At 48.4% G+C, this 16,943-nt stretch overlaps 1 protein-coding gene and 1 pseudogene across 8 annotated transcripts in view; one reads left to right on the top strand and one right to left on the bottom strand.

The window, feature by feature from the left end:
- The window catches only part of LRRC27 (leucine rich repeat containing 27), a 53,658-nt gene extending 38,198 nt beyond the window's left edge, over nt 1-15,460 (bottom strand). For 2 of the 7 annotated variants that reach the window (XM_054503347.2, XM_054503352.2), the window contains exons 1-4: nt 15,140-15,460; nt 11,226-11,483; nt 7,678-7,808; nt 1,736-1,794 (exon numbers count right to left, since the gene is read on the bottom strand). In XM_054503347.2, the coding sequence (XP_054359322.1) occupies nt 1,736-1,794; nt 7,678-7,808; nt 11,226-11,435 (400 nt within the window). In that variant the 5' untranslated portion in view covers nt 11,436-11,483; nt 15,140-15,460. Of the gene's footprint in view, nt 1-1,735; nt 1,795-7,677; nt 7,809-11,225; nt 11,484-12,895; nt 13,342-15,139 lie in introns of those variants that run through there. The other 5 variants (XM_054503346.2, XM_054503349.2, XM_054503348.2 and 2 more) reach the window with 4 other exon arrangements.
- Nucleotides 13,543-15,546, top strand: LOC129045105 (uncharacterized; annotated as a pseudogene). The gene is made up of 2 exons (XR_008504880.1): nt 13,543-14,004; nt 15,436-15,546. The product of XR_008504880.1 is annotated as an uncharacterized LOC129045105 (transcript).
- Nucleotides 15,547-16,943: the final 1,397 nt, after the last annotated feature.

Here is a 16,943-nt window from a genome sequence, read left to right as displayed (position 1 = left end):
AAAATCGTGTTAAATCAGAAGAAAATAGAATACAAGGACTCCACAAATGTGAAATGTCACTAAAAATGGAAATGATGTGAACACTTGGAGGCTGTGGAAATGATGGCCGCTGAGAGGTAAGGCTCCCGTGGTGGGCAGTGGGCCAGCCCCCCCGGCTCAGGCCGAAGTCCCTGGAGTGAGGAGCATGGGGAAGCACTGCAGGGGCCCTAGTCCTGTGGCATTTCCGAATTTGAGGGAGCCAGGGTTCAGTGTGAAAGACGGATGCTTAGATTTTGGGTATTTGGGTGTTCTGCCTTTCAGCTGCGCTTGTTTTTCACATAGGTTAAGTATTAGGATCTACAAACTGCAAATGTTTTGTTGGCCCTGTCCATTAATGGGCTCTGCCCTGAGCTCAATGGTCCAGTTGGAAAACAGAGACTAAACTAGAAGCTACCTATCTAAATGAAATTCATTTCCTTATCAAATCCTGTGGCAAGTGACTTTGTATTATCTTGTCATCCATTTTTAGTTTTCAAACACACCCAAACTCCTTCTTTAAAAAGCTTAAATTCTCTCTCTGTTCTTTGAGGTGTAAATTTGCTAGTCTGTTTTCTCTAAAACTGTGTAAGGGTTCCAGCCATAACTTGTTCCATTTACAAAGGCACAATTTAACCCAACTGTTCTTTTATTTTTTGTTGTTGTTGTTTTGTTTTTAGAGAGAGGGTCTCACCCTGTTGTCCAGGTTAGAGTGTAATGGTGCAATCAGAGCTCACTGCAGCCTTGAAGTCCTGGGCTCAAGTTAGCCTCCCGCCTCAGCCTCCTAAGTACCTAGGAACACAGGCATGCACTACTGCACCTGGCTAATTTTATTTTATTTTATTTTTTGTAAAGATGCAGTCTCACTATGTTACCCAGGCTGGTTTCAAACTCTTGGCTTCAGGGGATCCTCCTGCCTTGGCACCGCAAGGTGCTGAGATTACAGGCATGAGCCACTATGCGTGGTCTCAACTGTTCTTTTAAACTAATGAGTTTTACCTGATTCATGGCTAAAAATAAAATCAAAGCTATAAAATCTTAATGTTTGTACTTTTACGTAGACGTGTATACACGTCTGTTTTTAGACTGTCTACGTGGTAGCGAGTGACTCATAAATAAATGAGTATTCATAAATTAGTTCTCCAAATGCTTCTCAAGTTCATCATAGAAATGCCTTCAGAATTTTAGACATTTTTTTCCTGGGCTACTAGTCAGACAAATTTATACTGTTTCTGCTAGATATTTTAAAGGTCATAAAACTTGCTTCTGTGATAGTTTACGCTTGTTTGACTTGTCTGTCAGCTTATGCCTTAGTTTTAAGTGTTTAGATTCTGAGGTCTAAAAAAGTGGTCATGATGGGGCCTAGGAACATATGTAAGTGGTAAAACTTCCCAGGAAGGCCAGCGAGATGCAGCGGAGACAGCACATGGGGCCTGCAGAGGTGTGTGCAGGGCCTCTGGTTTCCTTAGCTGTGTGATGGCGCCAATGGCCCTCACTGTGACTGTGCCTCACGCAAGGCTCACATGTCACACCTCCACACGAACAGGACGTGCTATATCAACAGCTCTTGAGAGCTACATTATCTTAGTCCTACAAGTAGGAAGGATTTTTAAAATATCTAGCTTACCCTCCTTCGTCATGCCTGATACTTCCATTTACAAGGTCTGGCAAGTTCAAAAGATAGCATTTTAAAATCATCTTTTTATTGTTTTATACTTACCCAGCTCCACAGGTAACATTTTGATAGGATTTCTTTCTAAAAGCAAAGTTTTCAAATGCCTTTAAAGCAAAACAAAACGAAAAATTTTAAAAAGCAGAGAATTAAATGACTACCTCCAAAATATACCATCAAGTTTCTTCATTTTTCTTCTCTTTCAGGGGCCACTTCAATACAGGTACACTTAAATTTACAATATGCACACACAAATGGTCTGCTGCCGTATGTAAACACAGGTCTAACCCTGCACCGCGGACATGTGGGACCAGGCAGTCCATAGGGGTGTGGTGTCCCCTGCCTTGAGGGGTATTGTACACCTCCAGCCTTTCTCCAACAGATGCCAGGGGTATCACCCACCTCCAGGCGTGACAACCACAGATGTCTCCAGACATTGCCAACACTCTCCTGCGGGCAAAATCTCCCCCGTTAAGAACCTCTATTTTAGGCTTTCATACCTTCCAGTTATAACCTCACTGTAAACCAGTCTTTCCTAAGATGTGCTGTGAGGAATTCCAGTGTTTTATCATGCTCTGTGAAAAAAGTTTTCTATGGCCAAAAATGTTTGAGAGACTTCCGCTGCACAGTATATCCTGCCCTGCTTGCAGATGAATGATTTGTACATTGGGGACTCTGAGAAGCCTCTACAAAAGAAACTCAGCTAAGGCAGCATTTCGGGAAGGCGCCTACTTTCATTTAACACCTAGTAACATCCTTACAAAATGCAGCCTAAAATATATCATGGATGCCTAGACAGACGGACAGACAGGAAAGAATGTAAAAATTTACTAGTTGAATGATGGAAAAATCTATATATTCTATTAAACTCTATCTCATACCTTTTATTGTACTATGCTTCTTGGTTTTCACATTTGATTATTATGATTATTTTTTGAGACAAGGTCTTCACTCTGTTGCCCAGGCTGGAGTGCAGTGACGCAATCTCAGCTCACTGCAACCTCTGCTCACTGCAACCTCCGTCTCCTGGGCTCAAGCAATCCTCCCACCTCAGCCCCTGCAGGTAGCTGAGACCAATGTGTGTGCCACCACGCCCGACTAAGCTGAGGCCAATGTGTGTGCCACCACGCCCGACTAAGCTGAGGCCAATGTGTGTGCCACCACGCCCGACTAAGCTGAGGCCAATGTGTGTGCCACCACGCCCGGCTAAGCTGAGGCCAATGTGTGTGCCACCACGCCCGACTAAGCTGAGGCCAATGTGTGTGCCACCACGCCCGACTAAGCTGAGGCCAATGTGTGTGCCACCACGCCCGACTAAGCTGAGGCCAATGTGTGTGCCACCACGCCCGGCTAAGCTGAGACTAATGTGTGTGCCACCACGCCCGGCTAAGCTGAGACTAATGTGTGTGCCACCACGCCCGACTAAGCTGAGACTGTGTGTGCCACCACGCCCGACTAAGCTGAGGCTAATGTGTGTGCCACCACGCCCGACTAAGCTGAGACTAATGTGTGTGCCACCACGCCCGACTAAGCTGAGACTAATGTGTGTGCCACCACGCCTGACTAAGCTGAGACTAATGGTGCATGCCACCACGCCTGGCTAAGCTGAGACTAATGTGTGTGCCACCACGCCCGACTAAGCTGAGGCCAATGTGTGTGCCACCACGCCCGACTAAGCTGAGGCCAATGTGTGTGCCACCACGCCCGGCTAAGCTGAGGCCAATGTGTGTGCCACCACGCCCGACTAAGCTGAGGCCAATGTGTGTGCCACCACGCCCGACTAAGCTGAGGCCAATGTGTGTGCCACCACGCCCGACTAAGCTGAGGCCAATGTGTGTGCCACCACGCCCGGCTAAGCTGAGACTAATGTGTGTGCCACCACGCCCGGCTAAGCTGAGACTAATGTGTGTGCCACCACGCCCGACTAAGCTGAGACTGTGTGTGCCACCACGCCCGACTAAGCTGAGGCTAATGTGTGTGCCACCACGCCCGACTAAGCTGAGACTAATGTGTGTGCCACCACGCCCGACTAAGCTGAGACTAATGTGTGTGCCACCACGCCTGACTAAGCTGAGACTAATGGTGCATGCCACCACGCCTGGCTAAGCTGAGACTAATGTGTGTGCCACCACACCTGGCTGAGCTAATGGTGTGCGCCACCACGTCTGGCTGAGCTGAGACTAACGGTATGTGCCACCATGCCTGGCTAATGTCTGTATTTTTTGTAGATACAGGGTATTCCTCTGTTGCTCAAGCCAGTTTTGAACTCCTGGGCTCAAGTGATCCTCCTGCCTCAGCCTCTCAAAGTGCTGGGATTATAGGCATAAGCCACCATGCCCAGCCCTCATTTAAATCCCATTTAATTTTTTGATTGGCAACCCCACAGGAAAATCAGGTTACTTAAGGTTTAGACAATTTTCTTTCTACTTTTCCTTGTTATCTGAAAATTTTTTTTTTTTTTTTTGAGATGGAGTCTCGCTCTGTGGCCCAGGCTGGAGTGCAGTGGCGTGATGTGGCGTGATCTCGGCTCACTGCAACCTCTGCCTGCTGGGTTCAAGCAATTCTCCTGCCTCAGCCTCCCGAGTAGCTGGGACTACAGGCACATGCCACCATGCCCGGCTAATTTTTTTGTACTTTTTTTTTTTTAGTAGAGACGGAGTTTCACCATGCTGGCCGGGCTGGTCTCGAACTCCTGACCCTGTGATCTGCCCACCTTGGCCATTCAAAGTGCTGGAATTATAGGCGTGAGCCACCGTGCCCAGCCATTATTTGAAGTTTTTAAGGAATAAACTTTATGAAGTAAACTTTTCTTGAACTGCACAAAAGTGGATTATTTCAATGTGGTTCTTTCAGTTCACTGCTTTTGGTTTACTCCCTCTGAATTTTGCTAGTATAAAACCAGCCAACAAGAACAGCATCTGCTCTCTATAAGGTGAACAGAGGCCTCCAGATGCTGAGGAGGGCAGCAAGGGCAGCATCATGCCCTCGGCTTCTCCAACGCCAGGGCTTGTCAAGGCAGAAAGGTTCTGGCCCACTCACGTGCTGCTGGGTGGGGCTGGGTTCAGTTTTGCCTGAGAGGGATTGCGGTGGGTGGATGTTTACTGACTATTAACCTGAAAGTACAGCACGGGTTTTTCTACCTTATATAATAATATTATTAAAATATTCTGATCACACTTTAAATGATAAATTTATAAATGTTAATTCCTTAAATACTATCAATAATTCAAAGCTTACCCGTTGATTCGTTTCATTGATTTTAAAATGAATACATAAACGTAAATATTGAGTTGGACTTGTTTGCCTAAGGAGGTAAATGAACTGATCCATGCTTCCTACATCTTCTCTCTGCTAGCAAGCTGACACATCCAGGACACTGAGAATGGAGCATGCTAACACCGTCACTGTTTTAATTATGTTTTGAGAGGTTTAAGGCTTTAATAAGCCCATAATCACTTTGCATTTCCAAGTAATATGTCTCAGCTCTGTAGCTGATCTAATTTGAATGTTATCATGGGTTACAAATCACAAATAAAAGTATATCTTCAAAAACATAGGCAGCCAGCTTTGACTGGCAAAATCAAAGAATTTCAAATTTTGAGGACTGTATACTTATTTTAGGAAAACACAAGTAGTTATGGGAACAGGCGTTAGTTCATTTACATCCTCTAAGTAGCACTTACTCTCCAGAACTGTGTAAGGCTAAAACAATTTGTGGACAAAAGAGCACCCAGTGATTCTAAACCTAGAAGATGATGATCGTGTGAAGAAGAAATCCTTCCCAAAGCACTCTCAGCCTCAGGCTTGGAAGCCTCCTGAGGTCGCGAGGACAGGGTGGGCAACTGCCCAGAGAGCACCTGGCTCCCACGCAGCCCCCAAAACACAAGCGGCTGGCCGGGCTCAGCAGATGTACCAGCTGAGCTCCGGAACACTCTTCTCCTCGAGGTCCATCTGTGATCTGCCCTGCAGACCCCACAGTCCGTACGAGCCCCATGGAGATGCACCGGGTGTGTGTCCACCTGCTCCGGACACCACCTGCCATTAGACAAGCAGCTTCCTCGCAGAACCTGAAGGGCGAGTGATGCATGGTTCTCTCCCATTACGTGTGGCAAAATACACTGACTTCTTATAAAACATTTTAAAACCAGTGAGTTCAAGGCAAGCGAAGGGCCTCCTACAAGCCTCTATTCTACTGTCCCACGGAGGCCACCATGGCTTTTGGGAGACACTATTCCTCAGGTAGGAACTGGGGGCGCCCTGGATATGCCTCTTCTTCTTGTGGCCCCACACCCACCCGCATCCCACCAGCTCTGAAGTCCCACCAAGGCCCTGCTGTGGCCAGCCACGCCCAGGCTGCCCCTCATGCATGGGCTGCTGCCGTGGCCCCAGCTGGTGACCCGCCCCACCCTTGCCCTGGAGCTCCCCTCCTCACAGAGTGACTACAAGCCAAGTCTGACGCCACCCTCTCTACTCAAACCCTCCTGTGACTTCCCTTCTAAAATAAAATCCACAATGAGGCCCTGACCTCTGAGCCCCAATGCCCCTCTTTAGAGACTTCCCCTACCACACAGGCCTCCCTGCCAGCCTGCGCCTGCCAGGCACATGCCCACCTCAGGGCTGTGCCCAGATGCACTCATATCAGAGGAGGGGCTGAAGCACTGGTCAAAAGAGGTTTGGGTAGCCGGGCGCGGGGGCTCATGCCTGTCATCCTAGCACTTTGGGAGGCTGAGGCAGGCGGATCACTTGAGGTCAGGAGTTTGAGACCAGCCTGGCCAACATGGCAAAACGCGTTTCTACTAAAAATGCAAAAATTAGCCAGGCATGGTGGCGGGCACCTGTAATTCCAGTTCCTTGGGAGGCTGAGGCAGGAGGATCGCTTGAAACCAGGAGGTGGAGGTTGCAGTGAGCCGAGATCACGCCACTGCACTCCAGCCTGGGAGACAGAGCAAGACTCCGTCTCAAAAAAAAAAAAAAGAAAAGAAAAGAAAAGAAAAAGAGTTAAGGGCGATCATGGCTTCAGAAGGTGAAAAAGCCATGGTGCCGGGGATGTGGGCACAGAAGCACAGGGCTCAGGAAAGGAGGACATCTCCATAGTGAGAGTAGAGTCCTGGCTGCTGGGGAAGGGCCAGGCTGAGGAGGGGAAAGGAGGTGTGACATTTCCACCATGGGCAGGATTACACCCCACAAGTGGGAATGCAAGGAAACCCCTGGAAGGTAAGTGGTGGGAATGGGCAGGACACCTGGAACTTGGCTGGGTGCTCCCAGTTTTCCAAAGTGAGAAGAATTTCTCATTATTTGCCAAGAACCAATGTGGGTTACACAGGAGCCCTCAGGAGCAAAGGAGCTGGTTTATTTTTTATTTATTTTTTTTGAGATGGACTCTTACTCTGTCACCCAGACTGGAGTGCAGTGGTGTGATCTCAGCTCACTGCAACCTCCGCCTCCTGGGGTCAAGCAATTCTCCTGCCTCAACCTCCCGAGGAGCTGGGATTACAGGCATCCATCACCACGCCTGGCTAATTTTTATATTTTTATTAGAGACGGGGTTTTGCCATGTTGGCCAGGCTGGTCTCAAACTCCTGACCTCAGGTGATCTGCCCACCTCGGCCTCCCAAATTTCTGGGATTACACGCGTGAGCCACCGCACCTGGCCAAAGTTGCTGGTTTAACTCATCAGAGGTACTTCTGATTTTTAGGCAGCTTCACACAAGGAGAGTCAGAGCTGGAATCGGCTGTGACAAAAATCACACTGGCCGTCCAGCAAAAAGACACTGTGGCAACAGCATTCTCTGTGGCACCAAATATCCCAAGTTATAGTTCTGTGTTGGGTACATTCAGCTGTCGCACCTCTTAGCTGGCTTTAAAAATACTATTAAATGTTTCTATTCCGAGGTAAAAATTCAATCAAGAGTAAAGGACAAGGAGCGAAAGAACAGGTATTCGTGCGCTTAAAAGATGATTTTTAAAATCTGGAAACATAAACAACTTACTTGTGAGCTCCAATCCCAGAAGGAAGCACCTTAATTCTATTGTACCGGAGGTCCAGCCAAGTCAGGTTTGGCAGCAACTGAAAGAAATCTTGAGGAATCACACACAGGGCATTCCTTTGCAGATGCAATTGCTTCCATGGAAAAGAGAATCAGAGAATGTTTTGTCAACCAACTAATTTTTAAAACATGATATATCCAAAATCTATTTCCAAAAGAACTACTAACAACCAGAACCATATATAGTAAGTTAAAAAACAAAAACCCAATCTCTTACCCTTAAAAGATGTAAACAGTAGACAAAAGAATCAGAAAGAAAAGAACCAGGACTCCTTCCAGCGGCCTTCGGACCGGGAACTGACTTCCTGAAGAGCCGGCACTCTGTTGCTGACCGAGCACACCACTGTTTGTATCCCAAAGCCTTTGACATGGTCTGAATCCCAGGGCCCCACACTCAGTGTCTCGGCCCTTTCTCCAGTACCTTCCACGGCACCTGGCCCTCGGCAGTCCCCGAAATTGCCTGCTTATTGAGCAAATAGCCAGAGCCATGTCTGGTCTGGGGGGCTCAGCCCAACTCAGGGACAGAGATGTCTGCTATGGTGTTCTCTACGATCAGCAGCAAACAAAAATAACCTCAGCAAGCATCATTTCAGAAGCAGATTGACACATCAACTCAGCGGTGTTTTCAAGTCATTATAAATAAGGGAAGGTGGAAGATGAAATGTACACACACTGATTTTAGCTGTGTAAAATGCATATAACATATATATAATTTTACAGTCACAGTGTGGGAGGATCATAGCTAATTTTTACAATACCGTCATTAATGCTGCTACTTGTTTATACTCACATCATTATACATATTTACATCCGTATCTGTATTTACTGAGGGAGGAGAAACAGATGTTCGGAACGATGATCTCGAAGCCAGACTGCCTGGATCCACATCTAGGTTTCAAAATCTACTGGCTGTGTGACCTTGAGCAAGTTCCTGAACCTCTCTGTGCTCCAGTGTCCTCATCTGTGAGATGGGGCAATGTGGGCAGCACTAAAGAACAGCGCGTGGATTGGCTGTTGTGATTACATTGCCTTCTCTATAAAACACACACTGCACATTGCACAGAGCGCCACGTGCCTCCCCATTCCACCTTCAACACCGTGTCCCTGATCCAAATCACTGACAGACTCCAACTGGAGAAACATTGACTGGAAAAATCACACTCTTCAGAAAGGCATTGGAAACACTGTCTTATCTCTGTTAGGAGATTGCCAGAGTCACTGCTTGCTGGCAGCTGGCTCGGTCTCCAGAAAGCATCCTGGCAATCACAGGTCACAGTGTGTGCCCCCACGTACATGGGTGTGCACCCCCCACATACAGGCATGTGCATGCTTCCACATGCTGCCTTTCTCGGGCCTCTGCAGGAGTGGTTTTACGCTTCTTGGTCCTGTTCTTTCCCGCCCAGGGCAAGCTGATTCCAGTGCTCAGCTTTGAAACCACGTCGTTCTCAATGCCAGTAAAAGGAATCTCAGAAAGATAACACTCTTCTTCCTCCCCAGCACCTCTGGAAATGCAGGCACCACCTGTGACTTGGAGCTGGTTATGGTTGAAGGAAATAATATATACAGTGGTCCATTTCCAAGACAAAGTGCCTTGAATGGGCTTAGGTCAGCAAACTACAGAAAACAGGATGTACTAGGCCCCTACTTGGATAGCCAATGCCTGCTTGCTGGCCATTCCCCATGCCTTAGTTGCCCTCACCCAAACCAAAGAAGATTAGTCTAAGATGAAAGTTTACTAGCCTGCAAAATAGCTCATTTTGTCTGCTCTTATCAGCCTGCCCAGCTACTTAGGTCATAAGTGAAATACTTGAAGAGCCCCTGAGCTGACTGGGATTGCAATGCATTGTGGGCCACGACAAAATAAAGCAGGACAACCCTAAAGAAAATACCTACAGCCCCTGCCCAGCAACCAATAGGCAACGTCCAGGAAGACTGTGACCCCCACAGCACTCAGCCTATGAGGAACTGGGGCGGGACCTGCGCACTAGGGGATAAATGGCTTGTTGTAACCCTGCTGGGTGTGCCTGCCCACCAGACACCCAATCTTGCAAGACCGTCATTAAAAAGTCTTTCTTCCACTGTTCTCTGAGTCCATTCTTTGGGTTTGGATGGGTAAGTTTGTTTCTCATGTGGTGAACAGTGAGTTGGGTATGTCACAATACAAGTTCCATCTTTCCTATTAGGTCCTGGGAGCCTCATGTGAGGATGGGGGATCTCTGGAAGTGCTGTTTATGACTTCAGAGACTGCAGCCACAGCTGCAGAAAGTCTACCACTCTGATGACCTCATTTAAAGACTTGATGCCATGGTAATAAAATTTATACTGACATTGGTCTTCTGAAAGGTATAAACAGTTACCAAGTTTCTTCATTAAGCCTGAAGACCTCTGGAATTTCCTCTTTCTCCCTTTATGCATAAAGGTAACAGAAACCTCAGGGCTCTGCTGGATCCCTTATTCAGGGCTGAGGGTATCTGTTCATTAAAAGTGACACCTGTGTAACAGGAGCCAGGACAAGGCAGGTCCCTGTGACCAGTGCCTCATCCTAGATGTCAGCAGGAAGGAAAGAAAGAGCAAGACCAGCGCTGCCCTGACAGCAAAGACAAGGCAAATGTAGAGTTTTTAACTTAAGCAGCCACTAAAAATCTAAATATGTAGCTCTTGTAAAAGCACTCAAAAATGTCAATCTGGCCAGGTGCGGTGGCTTACACCTGTAATTCCAGCACTTTGGGAGGCTGAGACAGGCAGATCACCTGATCTCAGGCGTTCAAGACCAGCCTGGGCAACATGGTGAAACCCCATCTCTAATAAAAATACAAAAAGAAAGTCAATCAATATCATAACTATGTTCCAGACACTGAACGTTCACGTTATTCATTTTCACAATAAATGATGTGAAAAGATGATCATTCCGACCTTCCCGATTAAACCAAATGAGGTTTAAGGAAATTCCGCGAGTCCCAGCAGGGACAAGTGCCGCAGGGGGACCCTCAACTGTCTAACATCAAAGCTGTGCCCTCACAGAAGCTTTTTCTAGAAATCGCATGAACAAGACAGCATCTACTGCGGACTGACCAGGAGAAGGGCTGGGCACAAAGTAAAACCAGTGTGTAACATGAGCAAAATCATGGGTGAGAACAAAGTTTTTAACTGCTCATGTTGCCTGATTTTCTTTAAGGTTTTGTGTTTTAATTAAGAGACCAAGGGTGTTTGGCAGTAGTTTCTACCACAGGTTTTGAGAGATGAACTGCAAGGAAGAGAACAGACACCTTCGTCTAAATAGATGTACTATTTCCATTGGTTGGTCCCCATCACGAATTTCCCATTTTGTTGTGATTGGCATAGGAAACTATGAGTTAACCTTTCCTCTATTTCATTTTAGAATTCATCACTTCCAAAGAGAAAGAAGCCTACAAATAAAGCCCAGGGGTAGATTCCCATTTCTGTCTACAGTGGACCTGTGGGCACACAGCCTGAGGAGCAGCCCCACTTACTTGAAGGCTGGGGATTCTAAAGACCTCCTCCAAACGGCACAGACCACTTTCACTCAAGTCTAAAATCAGTGAGGAGGAAAAGATGATGCCTCCAACACCCTTGTGAACATCTTTGGAGGGGGTGGCAGGCAAGCTCCTAGTCTGACCAGCACCCTCCTCCAGATCAGTAGCAGCCACAGAGGGAACTTTGTAGGAGCTGCTTCCCTCCATCCGTTCTCTTCCAGGGACAGCAGCTCATCCTCCTTGGTCTGGAGTCACCTGGAGACACAGGAAAGGGAAACGTAGAAACAACTAATTATACCGAGGCAAAACAGAATAGCTGTGTGGCAGATCTACAGTAATTTAACTTGCTTTAAAAGCTATCATTTTTCCTAAGCAGTAGCAAAAATTTGACTTTTAAACATGTAAAAAAAAAAAAAAGGAATACAAAGAGGTTCAGATTAAAATTCTGCTTTCACTTTGTACAATGGAGTTCCAAGATTTAACTCCTGGAAAACGCAAAGGCACACAATAGCAATGATCATTTTAGGGATGTAAACAGATCAGAACATTTCAAAGCCTGTAAATCAACTGCAACGCTTCCATGAAATGACTGGGGGCGGGTGGAAGTTTGCACTGTTTTTTTTTTTTTTCACTTTTTTTTTTCTTATTATTATACTTCAAGTTTTAGAGTACATGTGCACAATGTGCAGGTTAGTTACATATGTATACATGTGCCATGCTGGTGCGCTGCACCCACCAACTCGTCATTTAGCATTAGGTATATCTCCTAATGCTATCCCTCCCCCCTCCCCCACCCCACAACAGTCCCCAGAGTGTGCTGTTCCCCTTCCTGTGTCCATGTGTTCTCATTGTTCAATTCCCATCTATGAGTGAGAACATGCGGTGTTTGGTTTTTCGTCCTTGCGATAGTTTACTGAGAATGATGATTTCCAATTTCATCCATGTCCCTACAAAGGACATGAACTCATCATTTTTTATGGCTGCATAGTATTCCATGGTGTATATGTGCCACATTTTCTTAATCCAGTCTATCATTGTTGGACATGTGGGTTGGTTCCAAGTCTTTGCTATTGTGAATAGTGCCGCACTGTTTCTTACGTCTGGTGTGGCTCTGTGCCATTGGAACTATGTTTTTAGTTTCTTGAGGCCAGGAAGCCTGTCTTTTGTTTGCCATTTTGACCCAGTGACCAGAACTAAGTCTGGCTAACACCCAGTTAAGCGCCGGGGAAAAACCTGTTAAATTAATCTCGAATTTTCGTTGTCCAGCAACACTTTTACTCAGAAGTATTGTTCACCGAAACCTCATTCAGCGAGGTACGCTTCCACCTGCAATTTCCAAACAATTTATTCGGCAATAAGAATCAGCGTTGGAACGCATCAGCTCATCTAATTCAAGTCACTCAACAGCCCAGTGATTGGCATATGAGGCGTAGATCAGTTAGGGAACTGCTCCGGGGCGCAGTTAATTGGGGGGTAGAGGCGACACTGGGACCCAGCAGGGTTCGACCCCAGGCGGCCTGCATTCCATGCAAGCCTGCGGGCTTTTTCACGGTCAGTTCACTTGTTTTCTCCGAATCACGGAACTAAAAACAGAGGAGGGGAGGCTTCAAACCTCACAACAGGGAAAGTATCTTAAAACCAGAAGTGAAACAACAGCCTGGACTTACACGGGGCGCAGGCAGCGCAGGCTCCGTGGGGTTTCCGAGGCTGCCTTCAAGGGATCCCCACGCACGCCCACCCCCGCTCCCTGCCTCGGTTTCCCCATCCGGGCGAGGCTGAGTTGGATCCGACGCTCTGGGCCTCACATTCCAGGCCTGAGGAGTGTAGCCTTTGCCGTCAGCATCCCGGCTGGAGCTAGGCGACAGGGCACGAGGGGCCGAGGCACCACCTTCCTGCCGCCGCCCGCCTCGAGGGCTCAGTGAGCTGGCCGTACCCGCCGCGTCTCACCTGCCGCGCCCCCGCCCACTGGAGCGCTTGCGAGCCCCGCCGCTGACAGCAAGAGCCCGACAATGGAGGCCACCCAGCCAACGCGGTCGCCATGGAGACGCCGGTACGGAAACCCGCAGGCGCCACGCTGCGCGCGAGTCTGTGGTGCGCCTGCGCGCGGGGTTGTGCGTGTTGTGGGGGCTAGTGCCTGCGTGCGGGGGCGGGGTGTGGGTGCCCCTGCGCGGCAGGGAGTCGGGGTGTGGTGCGCCTGCCCGGGAGGGGGCGGGTTGTGGTGCGCCTGCGCGGGGGCGGGGGTGCGCTTGCGGTGAGGGGGTTGTGGTGCGCCTGCGCGGGGGGGGGGGGGGGGGGGGGCGGCAGGGTGTGTGGTGCGCCTGCGCACGCACGCGGCCAACGGCAGCATCCGTTTTTCCGCGCCAGCGGCCTTGAAGGGGCGGTGGCCGACGGGCAAGTAGGGACCGAGAGGGTCTGGAGGGGCGACCAGCCTGGCACAGAGGGGAAGGAAGACAGCGGGATGCTGAGTGCCGTCTGGGGAGCCGGAGGGCCCGGGGCGGGCGGGGCTGCTCGAGGACAGCCGAGCAGAAAAGAATTGATGCTGAGGCACCACCTTTGGAGCCGCCCTCGCTGCCGGCCCTTCCCGCTGAGCTCACTCCCCGCTTCTACCCTGGGGCTTCCTGGAGCCACTTCTCACATGAGCTGCTTGTCCCCAAATATTGCCTCAGAGCTTGCTCCCAGGGGAACGCAGACTCAGACCGTCCTCTTTGGAGAAGTAAGGCTGCCTCTGCTGAGTCTCCTGCAGTGGACGGAGGAGTGAGGGGGGCGAGGAAACGCAGTGAGTGTCGTGAGGAAGGGTTTTGAGAATTTGGAAGAAGATGAAATGACACCGGGCGGGAGGGGAGGTGCTGGCGTGGTCATGTGGAACCCTGGAGTCCCGTGCATCTTCATTCCAGGATCCAACTGTTAATGAAAAGTAGCACCCTCTATCCCACCCAGAAACACTCTTGAAACCCGGACAGTTTAGCTGGAGTCAGCCATGATTTCACTTTTTTTTTTTTTTTTTTTTTTTGAGGTGGAGTCTTGCTTTGTCTCCCAGGCTGGAGTGCAGTAGCGTGATCTCGGCTCACTGCAACCTCCGCCTCCCGGGTTCAAGCAGTTCTCCTGCCTCAGCCTCCCCAGCAGCTGGGACTACAGGCGCGCGCCACCACGTCCAGCTAATTTTTGTATGTTTAGTAGAGACGGGGTTTCATCATGTTGGCCAGGCTGGTCTCGATCTCCTGACCTCGTGCGCCGCCTGCCTCGGCGTCCCAAAGTGCTGGGATTACGGGCATGAGCCACCGCGCGCGGCCTGATTTCACTTTTTTAAGGAAACGACAGAATTATATGGAGAAATGACTATCCACTTTGAGGGGAGTTACGTTTTTTTTTTGTGAAAAGATCACAGTAAGAGATGTTTTTAGGCCGGACACGATGGCTCACGCCTGTAATCCCAGCACTTTGGGAGGCCAGGGTGGGAAGATCGCTTGAGGCCAGGAGTTGGAGACCAGCCTGGGCAACCCAGTCTCTACAAAAATTAAAAATAAAAAAAAATGCTGGGTGTGGTGGCACACACCTGTAGTTCCAGCTGTGTGGGAGGCTGAGGCAAGAGGATCGCTTGAACCTAGGATTTTCAGGCTGCAATGAGCTATGATTGTGCCACTGAATGTCAGCCTGGGTGACAGCGAGACCCTGTCTCAAAAAAAAAGTTTTCGTACATACCGAACTATCTACCAATCAGGAAGCTGAAAGCACAACCAGTAACTTCCCAGGAGCGTGGGGAGGCCAACCACCCGCGCAGAGCAAGGAGAGAATGGGGAGTGGCATGGGTGGTGCCGTGAGCGGCGAAAGGGATGGAAGATTTCAGCACGATGCTATTTCTAACAAGGTTCAGCATTCCAGTATCTCTTTTCACAAATAAAACATTTACTAACCATTTGAGCGTATTCCCTCTTGCTTGTTATTGTTGCCTCAGGTTTTTGTTTCACATTTTTCATGCTAAATTAATTTTTGTAGTCAGTAGTTAATTGTATGTACGAGCATGTTTTGCCCTTTTCTGTGCTCAGTTTTTGCCCAGCCAGATTGTATCCATTGGTAGCCTTCTGGCAAGTATTCTTGGGTGAGCCTCCCAACGTAGGAACGAATGAAGTGTTCGTGTTGATCTGATTATTGAGTGGCTGTGGAGCTGGTGCCACGTTCCTTGTTGAGTCACTTCCTGTCGTGGTTTTAGGACCTTCCTCTGGGGCAGCGACTGCTGCTACCCTGCCGAGAAGTTTGCTGCCCGTGGCATTGCCACTTCCATGAAGGAAATCTGTCTTCTCTTTTCATGTCTTTGTTCTGAAATTTCGCCGTAGTATTTCTGAGTATGGGTTGGTTTGGCTGTGTTGCCTGGCTCTGGCCGTGTCTTCTCACCTGAGATAGCAAAGTTTCAGTTCCCAGCCCTTCCCGGCCATCTGTCCTCCCGTGGCACCTCTGCACCCTGACAGAATTCTTGTTCTGGATCTCGTAAAAGGGAGTAGGTTGCACCCATTCAGTGTCTTCTCCATCTCTCAAACTGCGCTTCCCAGTGTTGGTCTCTGTGTTCTGGGTTTATGATCTTCCAGTTTACTAGCTCTGTCTCCGTCCAGTTAGTTTGTTTAATCTATTGAGTTTTTAAATAAAACCGCATTGGTCTCTATTTCTAATTTTCTTTTTTGTGTCTATTCTTATTTCTTCCAGTTTTTGTTTTATAATCTGTTTTTAATGTTCATGGCTGTTTTCTTTCTTTATCTACCATGAGAATCCCAAACATATCTATTTATTTATTTTATTGATTTTTTGAGACAGGGTCTCAGTGTGTCACCTAGGCTGGAGTTCAGTGGTGTGATCTCGGCTCACTGCAGCCTTTGCCTCCCAGATTCAAGCAATCCTCCCACCTGAACCCCTCAAGTAGCTGAGACTACAGGCATGTGCCGCCACGCTAGGCTAGTTTTTGTATTTTTTGTAGAGACTGGGTTTTACCATGTTGCCCAGGCTGGTCTCGAACTCCTGAGCTCAAGCCATCCACCTGCCTTAGCCTCCCAAAGTGCTGAGATTACAGGCGTGAGCCACTGCCAGGCCTGAGCCACTGCCCGGGCTAGACACATTTATTTTAAACTGTGCTTTATTGTTTTCATCTCCCCTGGGCTGAATATACCAGTTGATGGCTGATACTGTTACCTGTCTTCTTGGAGTCCTGTGTTTTGAAATCTAGGCTTGCAGGCTTCTGCAGAGGGGGCTTATGTTCTGTTTCCCTGAGTATTCACTGACCATCCAGCCTTTTGGGGTCATGCTTGGGTGCTTGCCTGGCCTTGCCATTGGGAACTGTAGATCCAGTCCTGGAGCCAGCAAGAGGCTGGGCCGAGGGCTGTCCTGGTCTCCATCCCCAGATATCGCTGCAGAAGTTTTATGTTTTTTCACATTCCTTTCATGGAAGTGAAACCGCTTTTGCAAAATTATAACTGAGGAAATTATGACAGTGAAAGAGATCAGACCTAACCAACTCCATCTTGCTTCTAACTTTTAAGCTGTTCTTGTTCATTCCTGGGCATAGGCGAAACTAACCTTGGGAGGGAACTCAGTTCATTGTTTGACTCTGAAACAAAATGGATAATGGCCCTTTCCCGAAAACACCCTCTTCTTGCCCAGGGACCAGTCTACCTTTGCAGGACTAACAAATTAGGTACAATATTAGAAATTATAGGTTAGGGGTCCTGCAGC

This window comes from Pongo pygmaeus, chromosome 8 (assembly GCF_028885625.2).
Source record: "Pongo pygmaeus isolate AG05252 chromosome 8, NHGRI_mPonPyg2-v2.0_pri, whole genome shotgun sequence".
Classification (NCBI taxonomy): Eukaryota; Metazoa; Chordata; class Mammalia; order Primates; family Hominidae; genus Pongo; species Pongo pygmaeus.
Note: the sequence above shows the minus strand (reverse complement) of the source record. Positions and strands in the feature narration are given on the sequence as shown.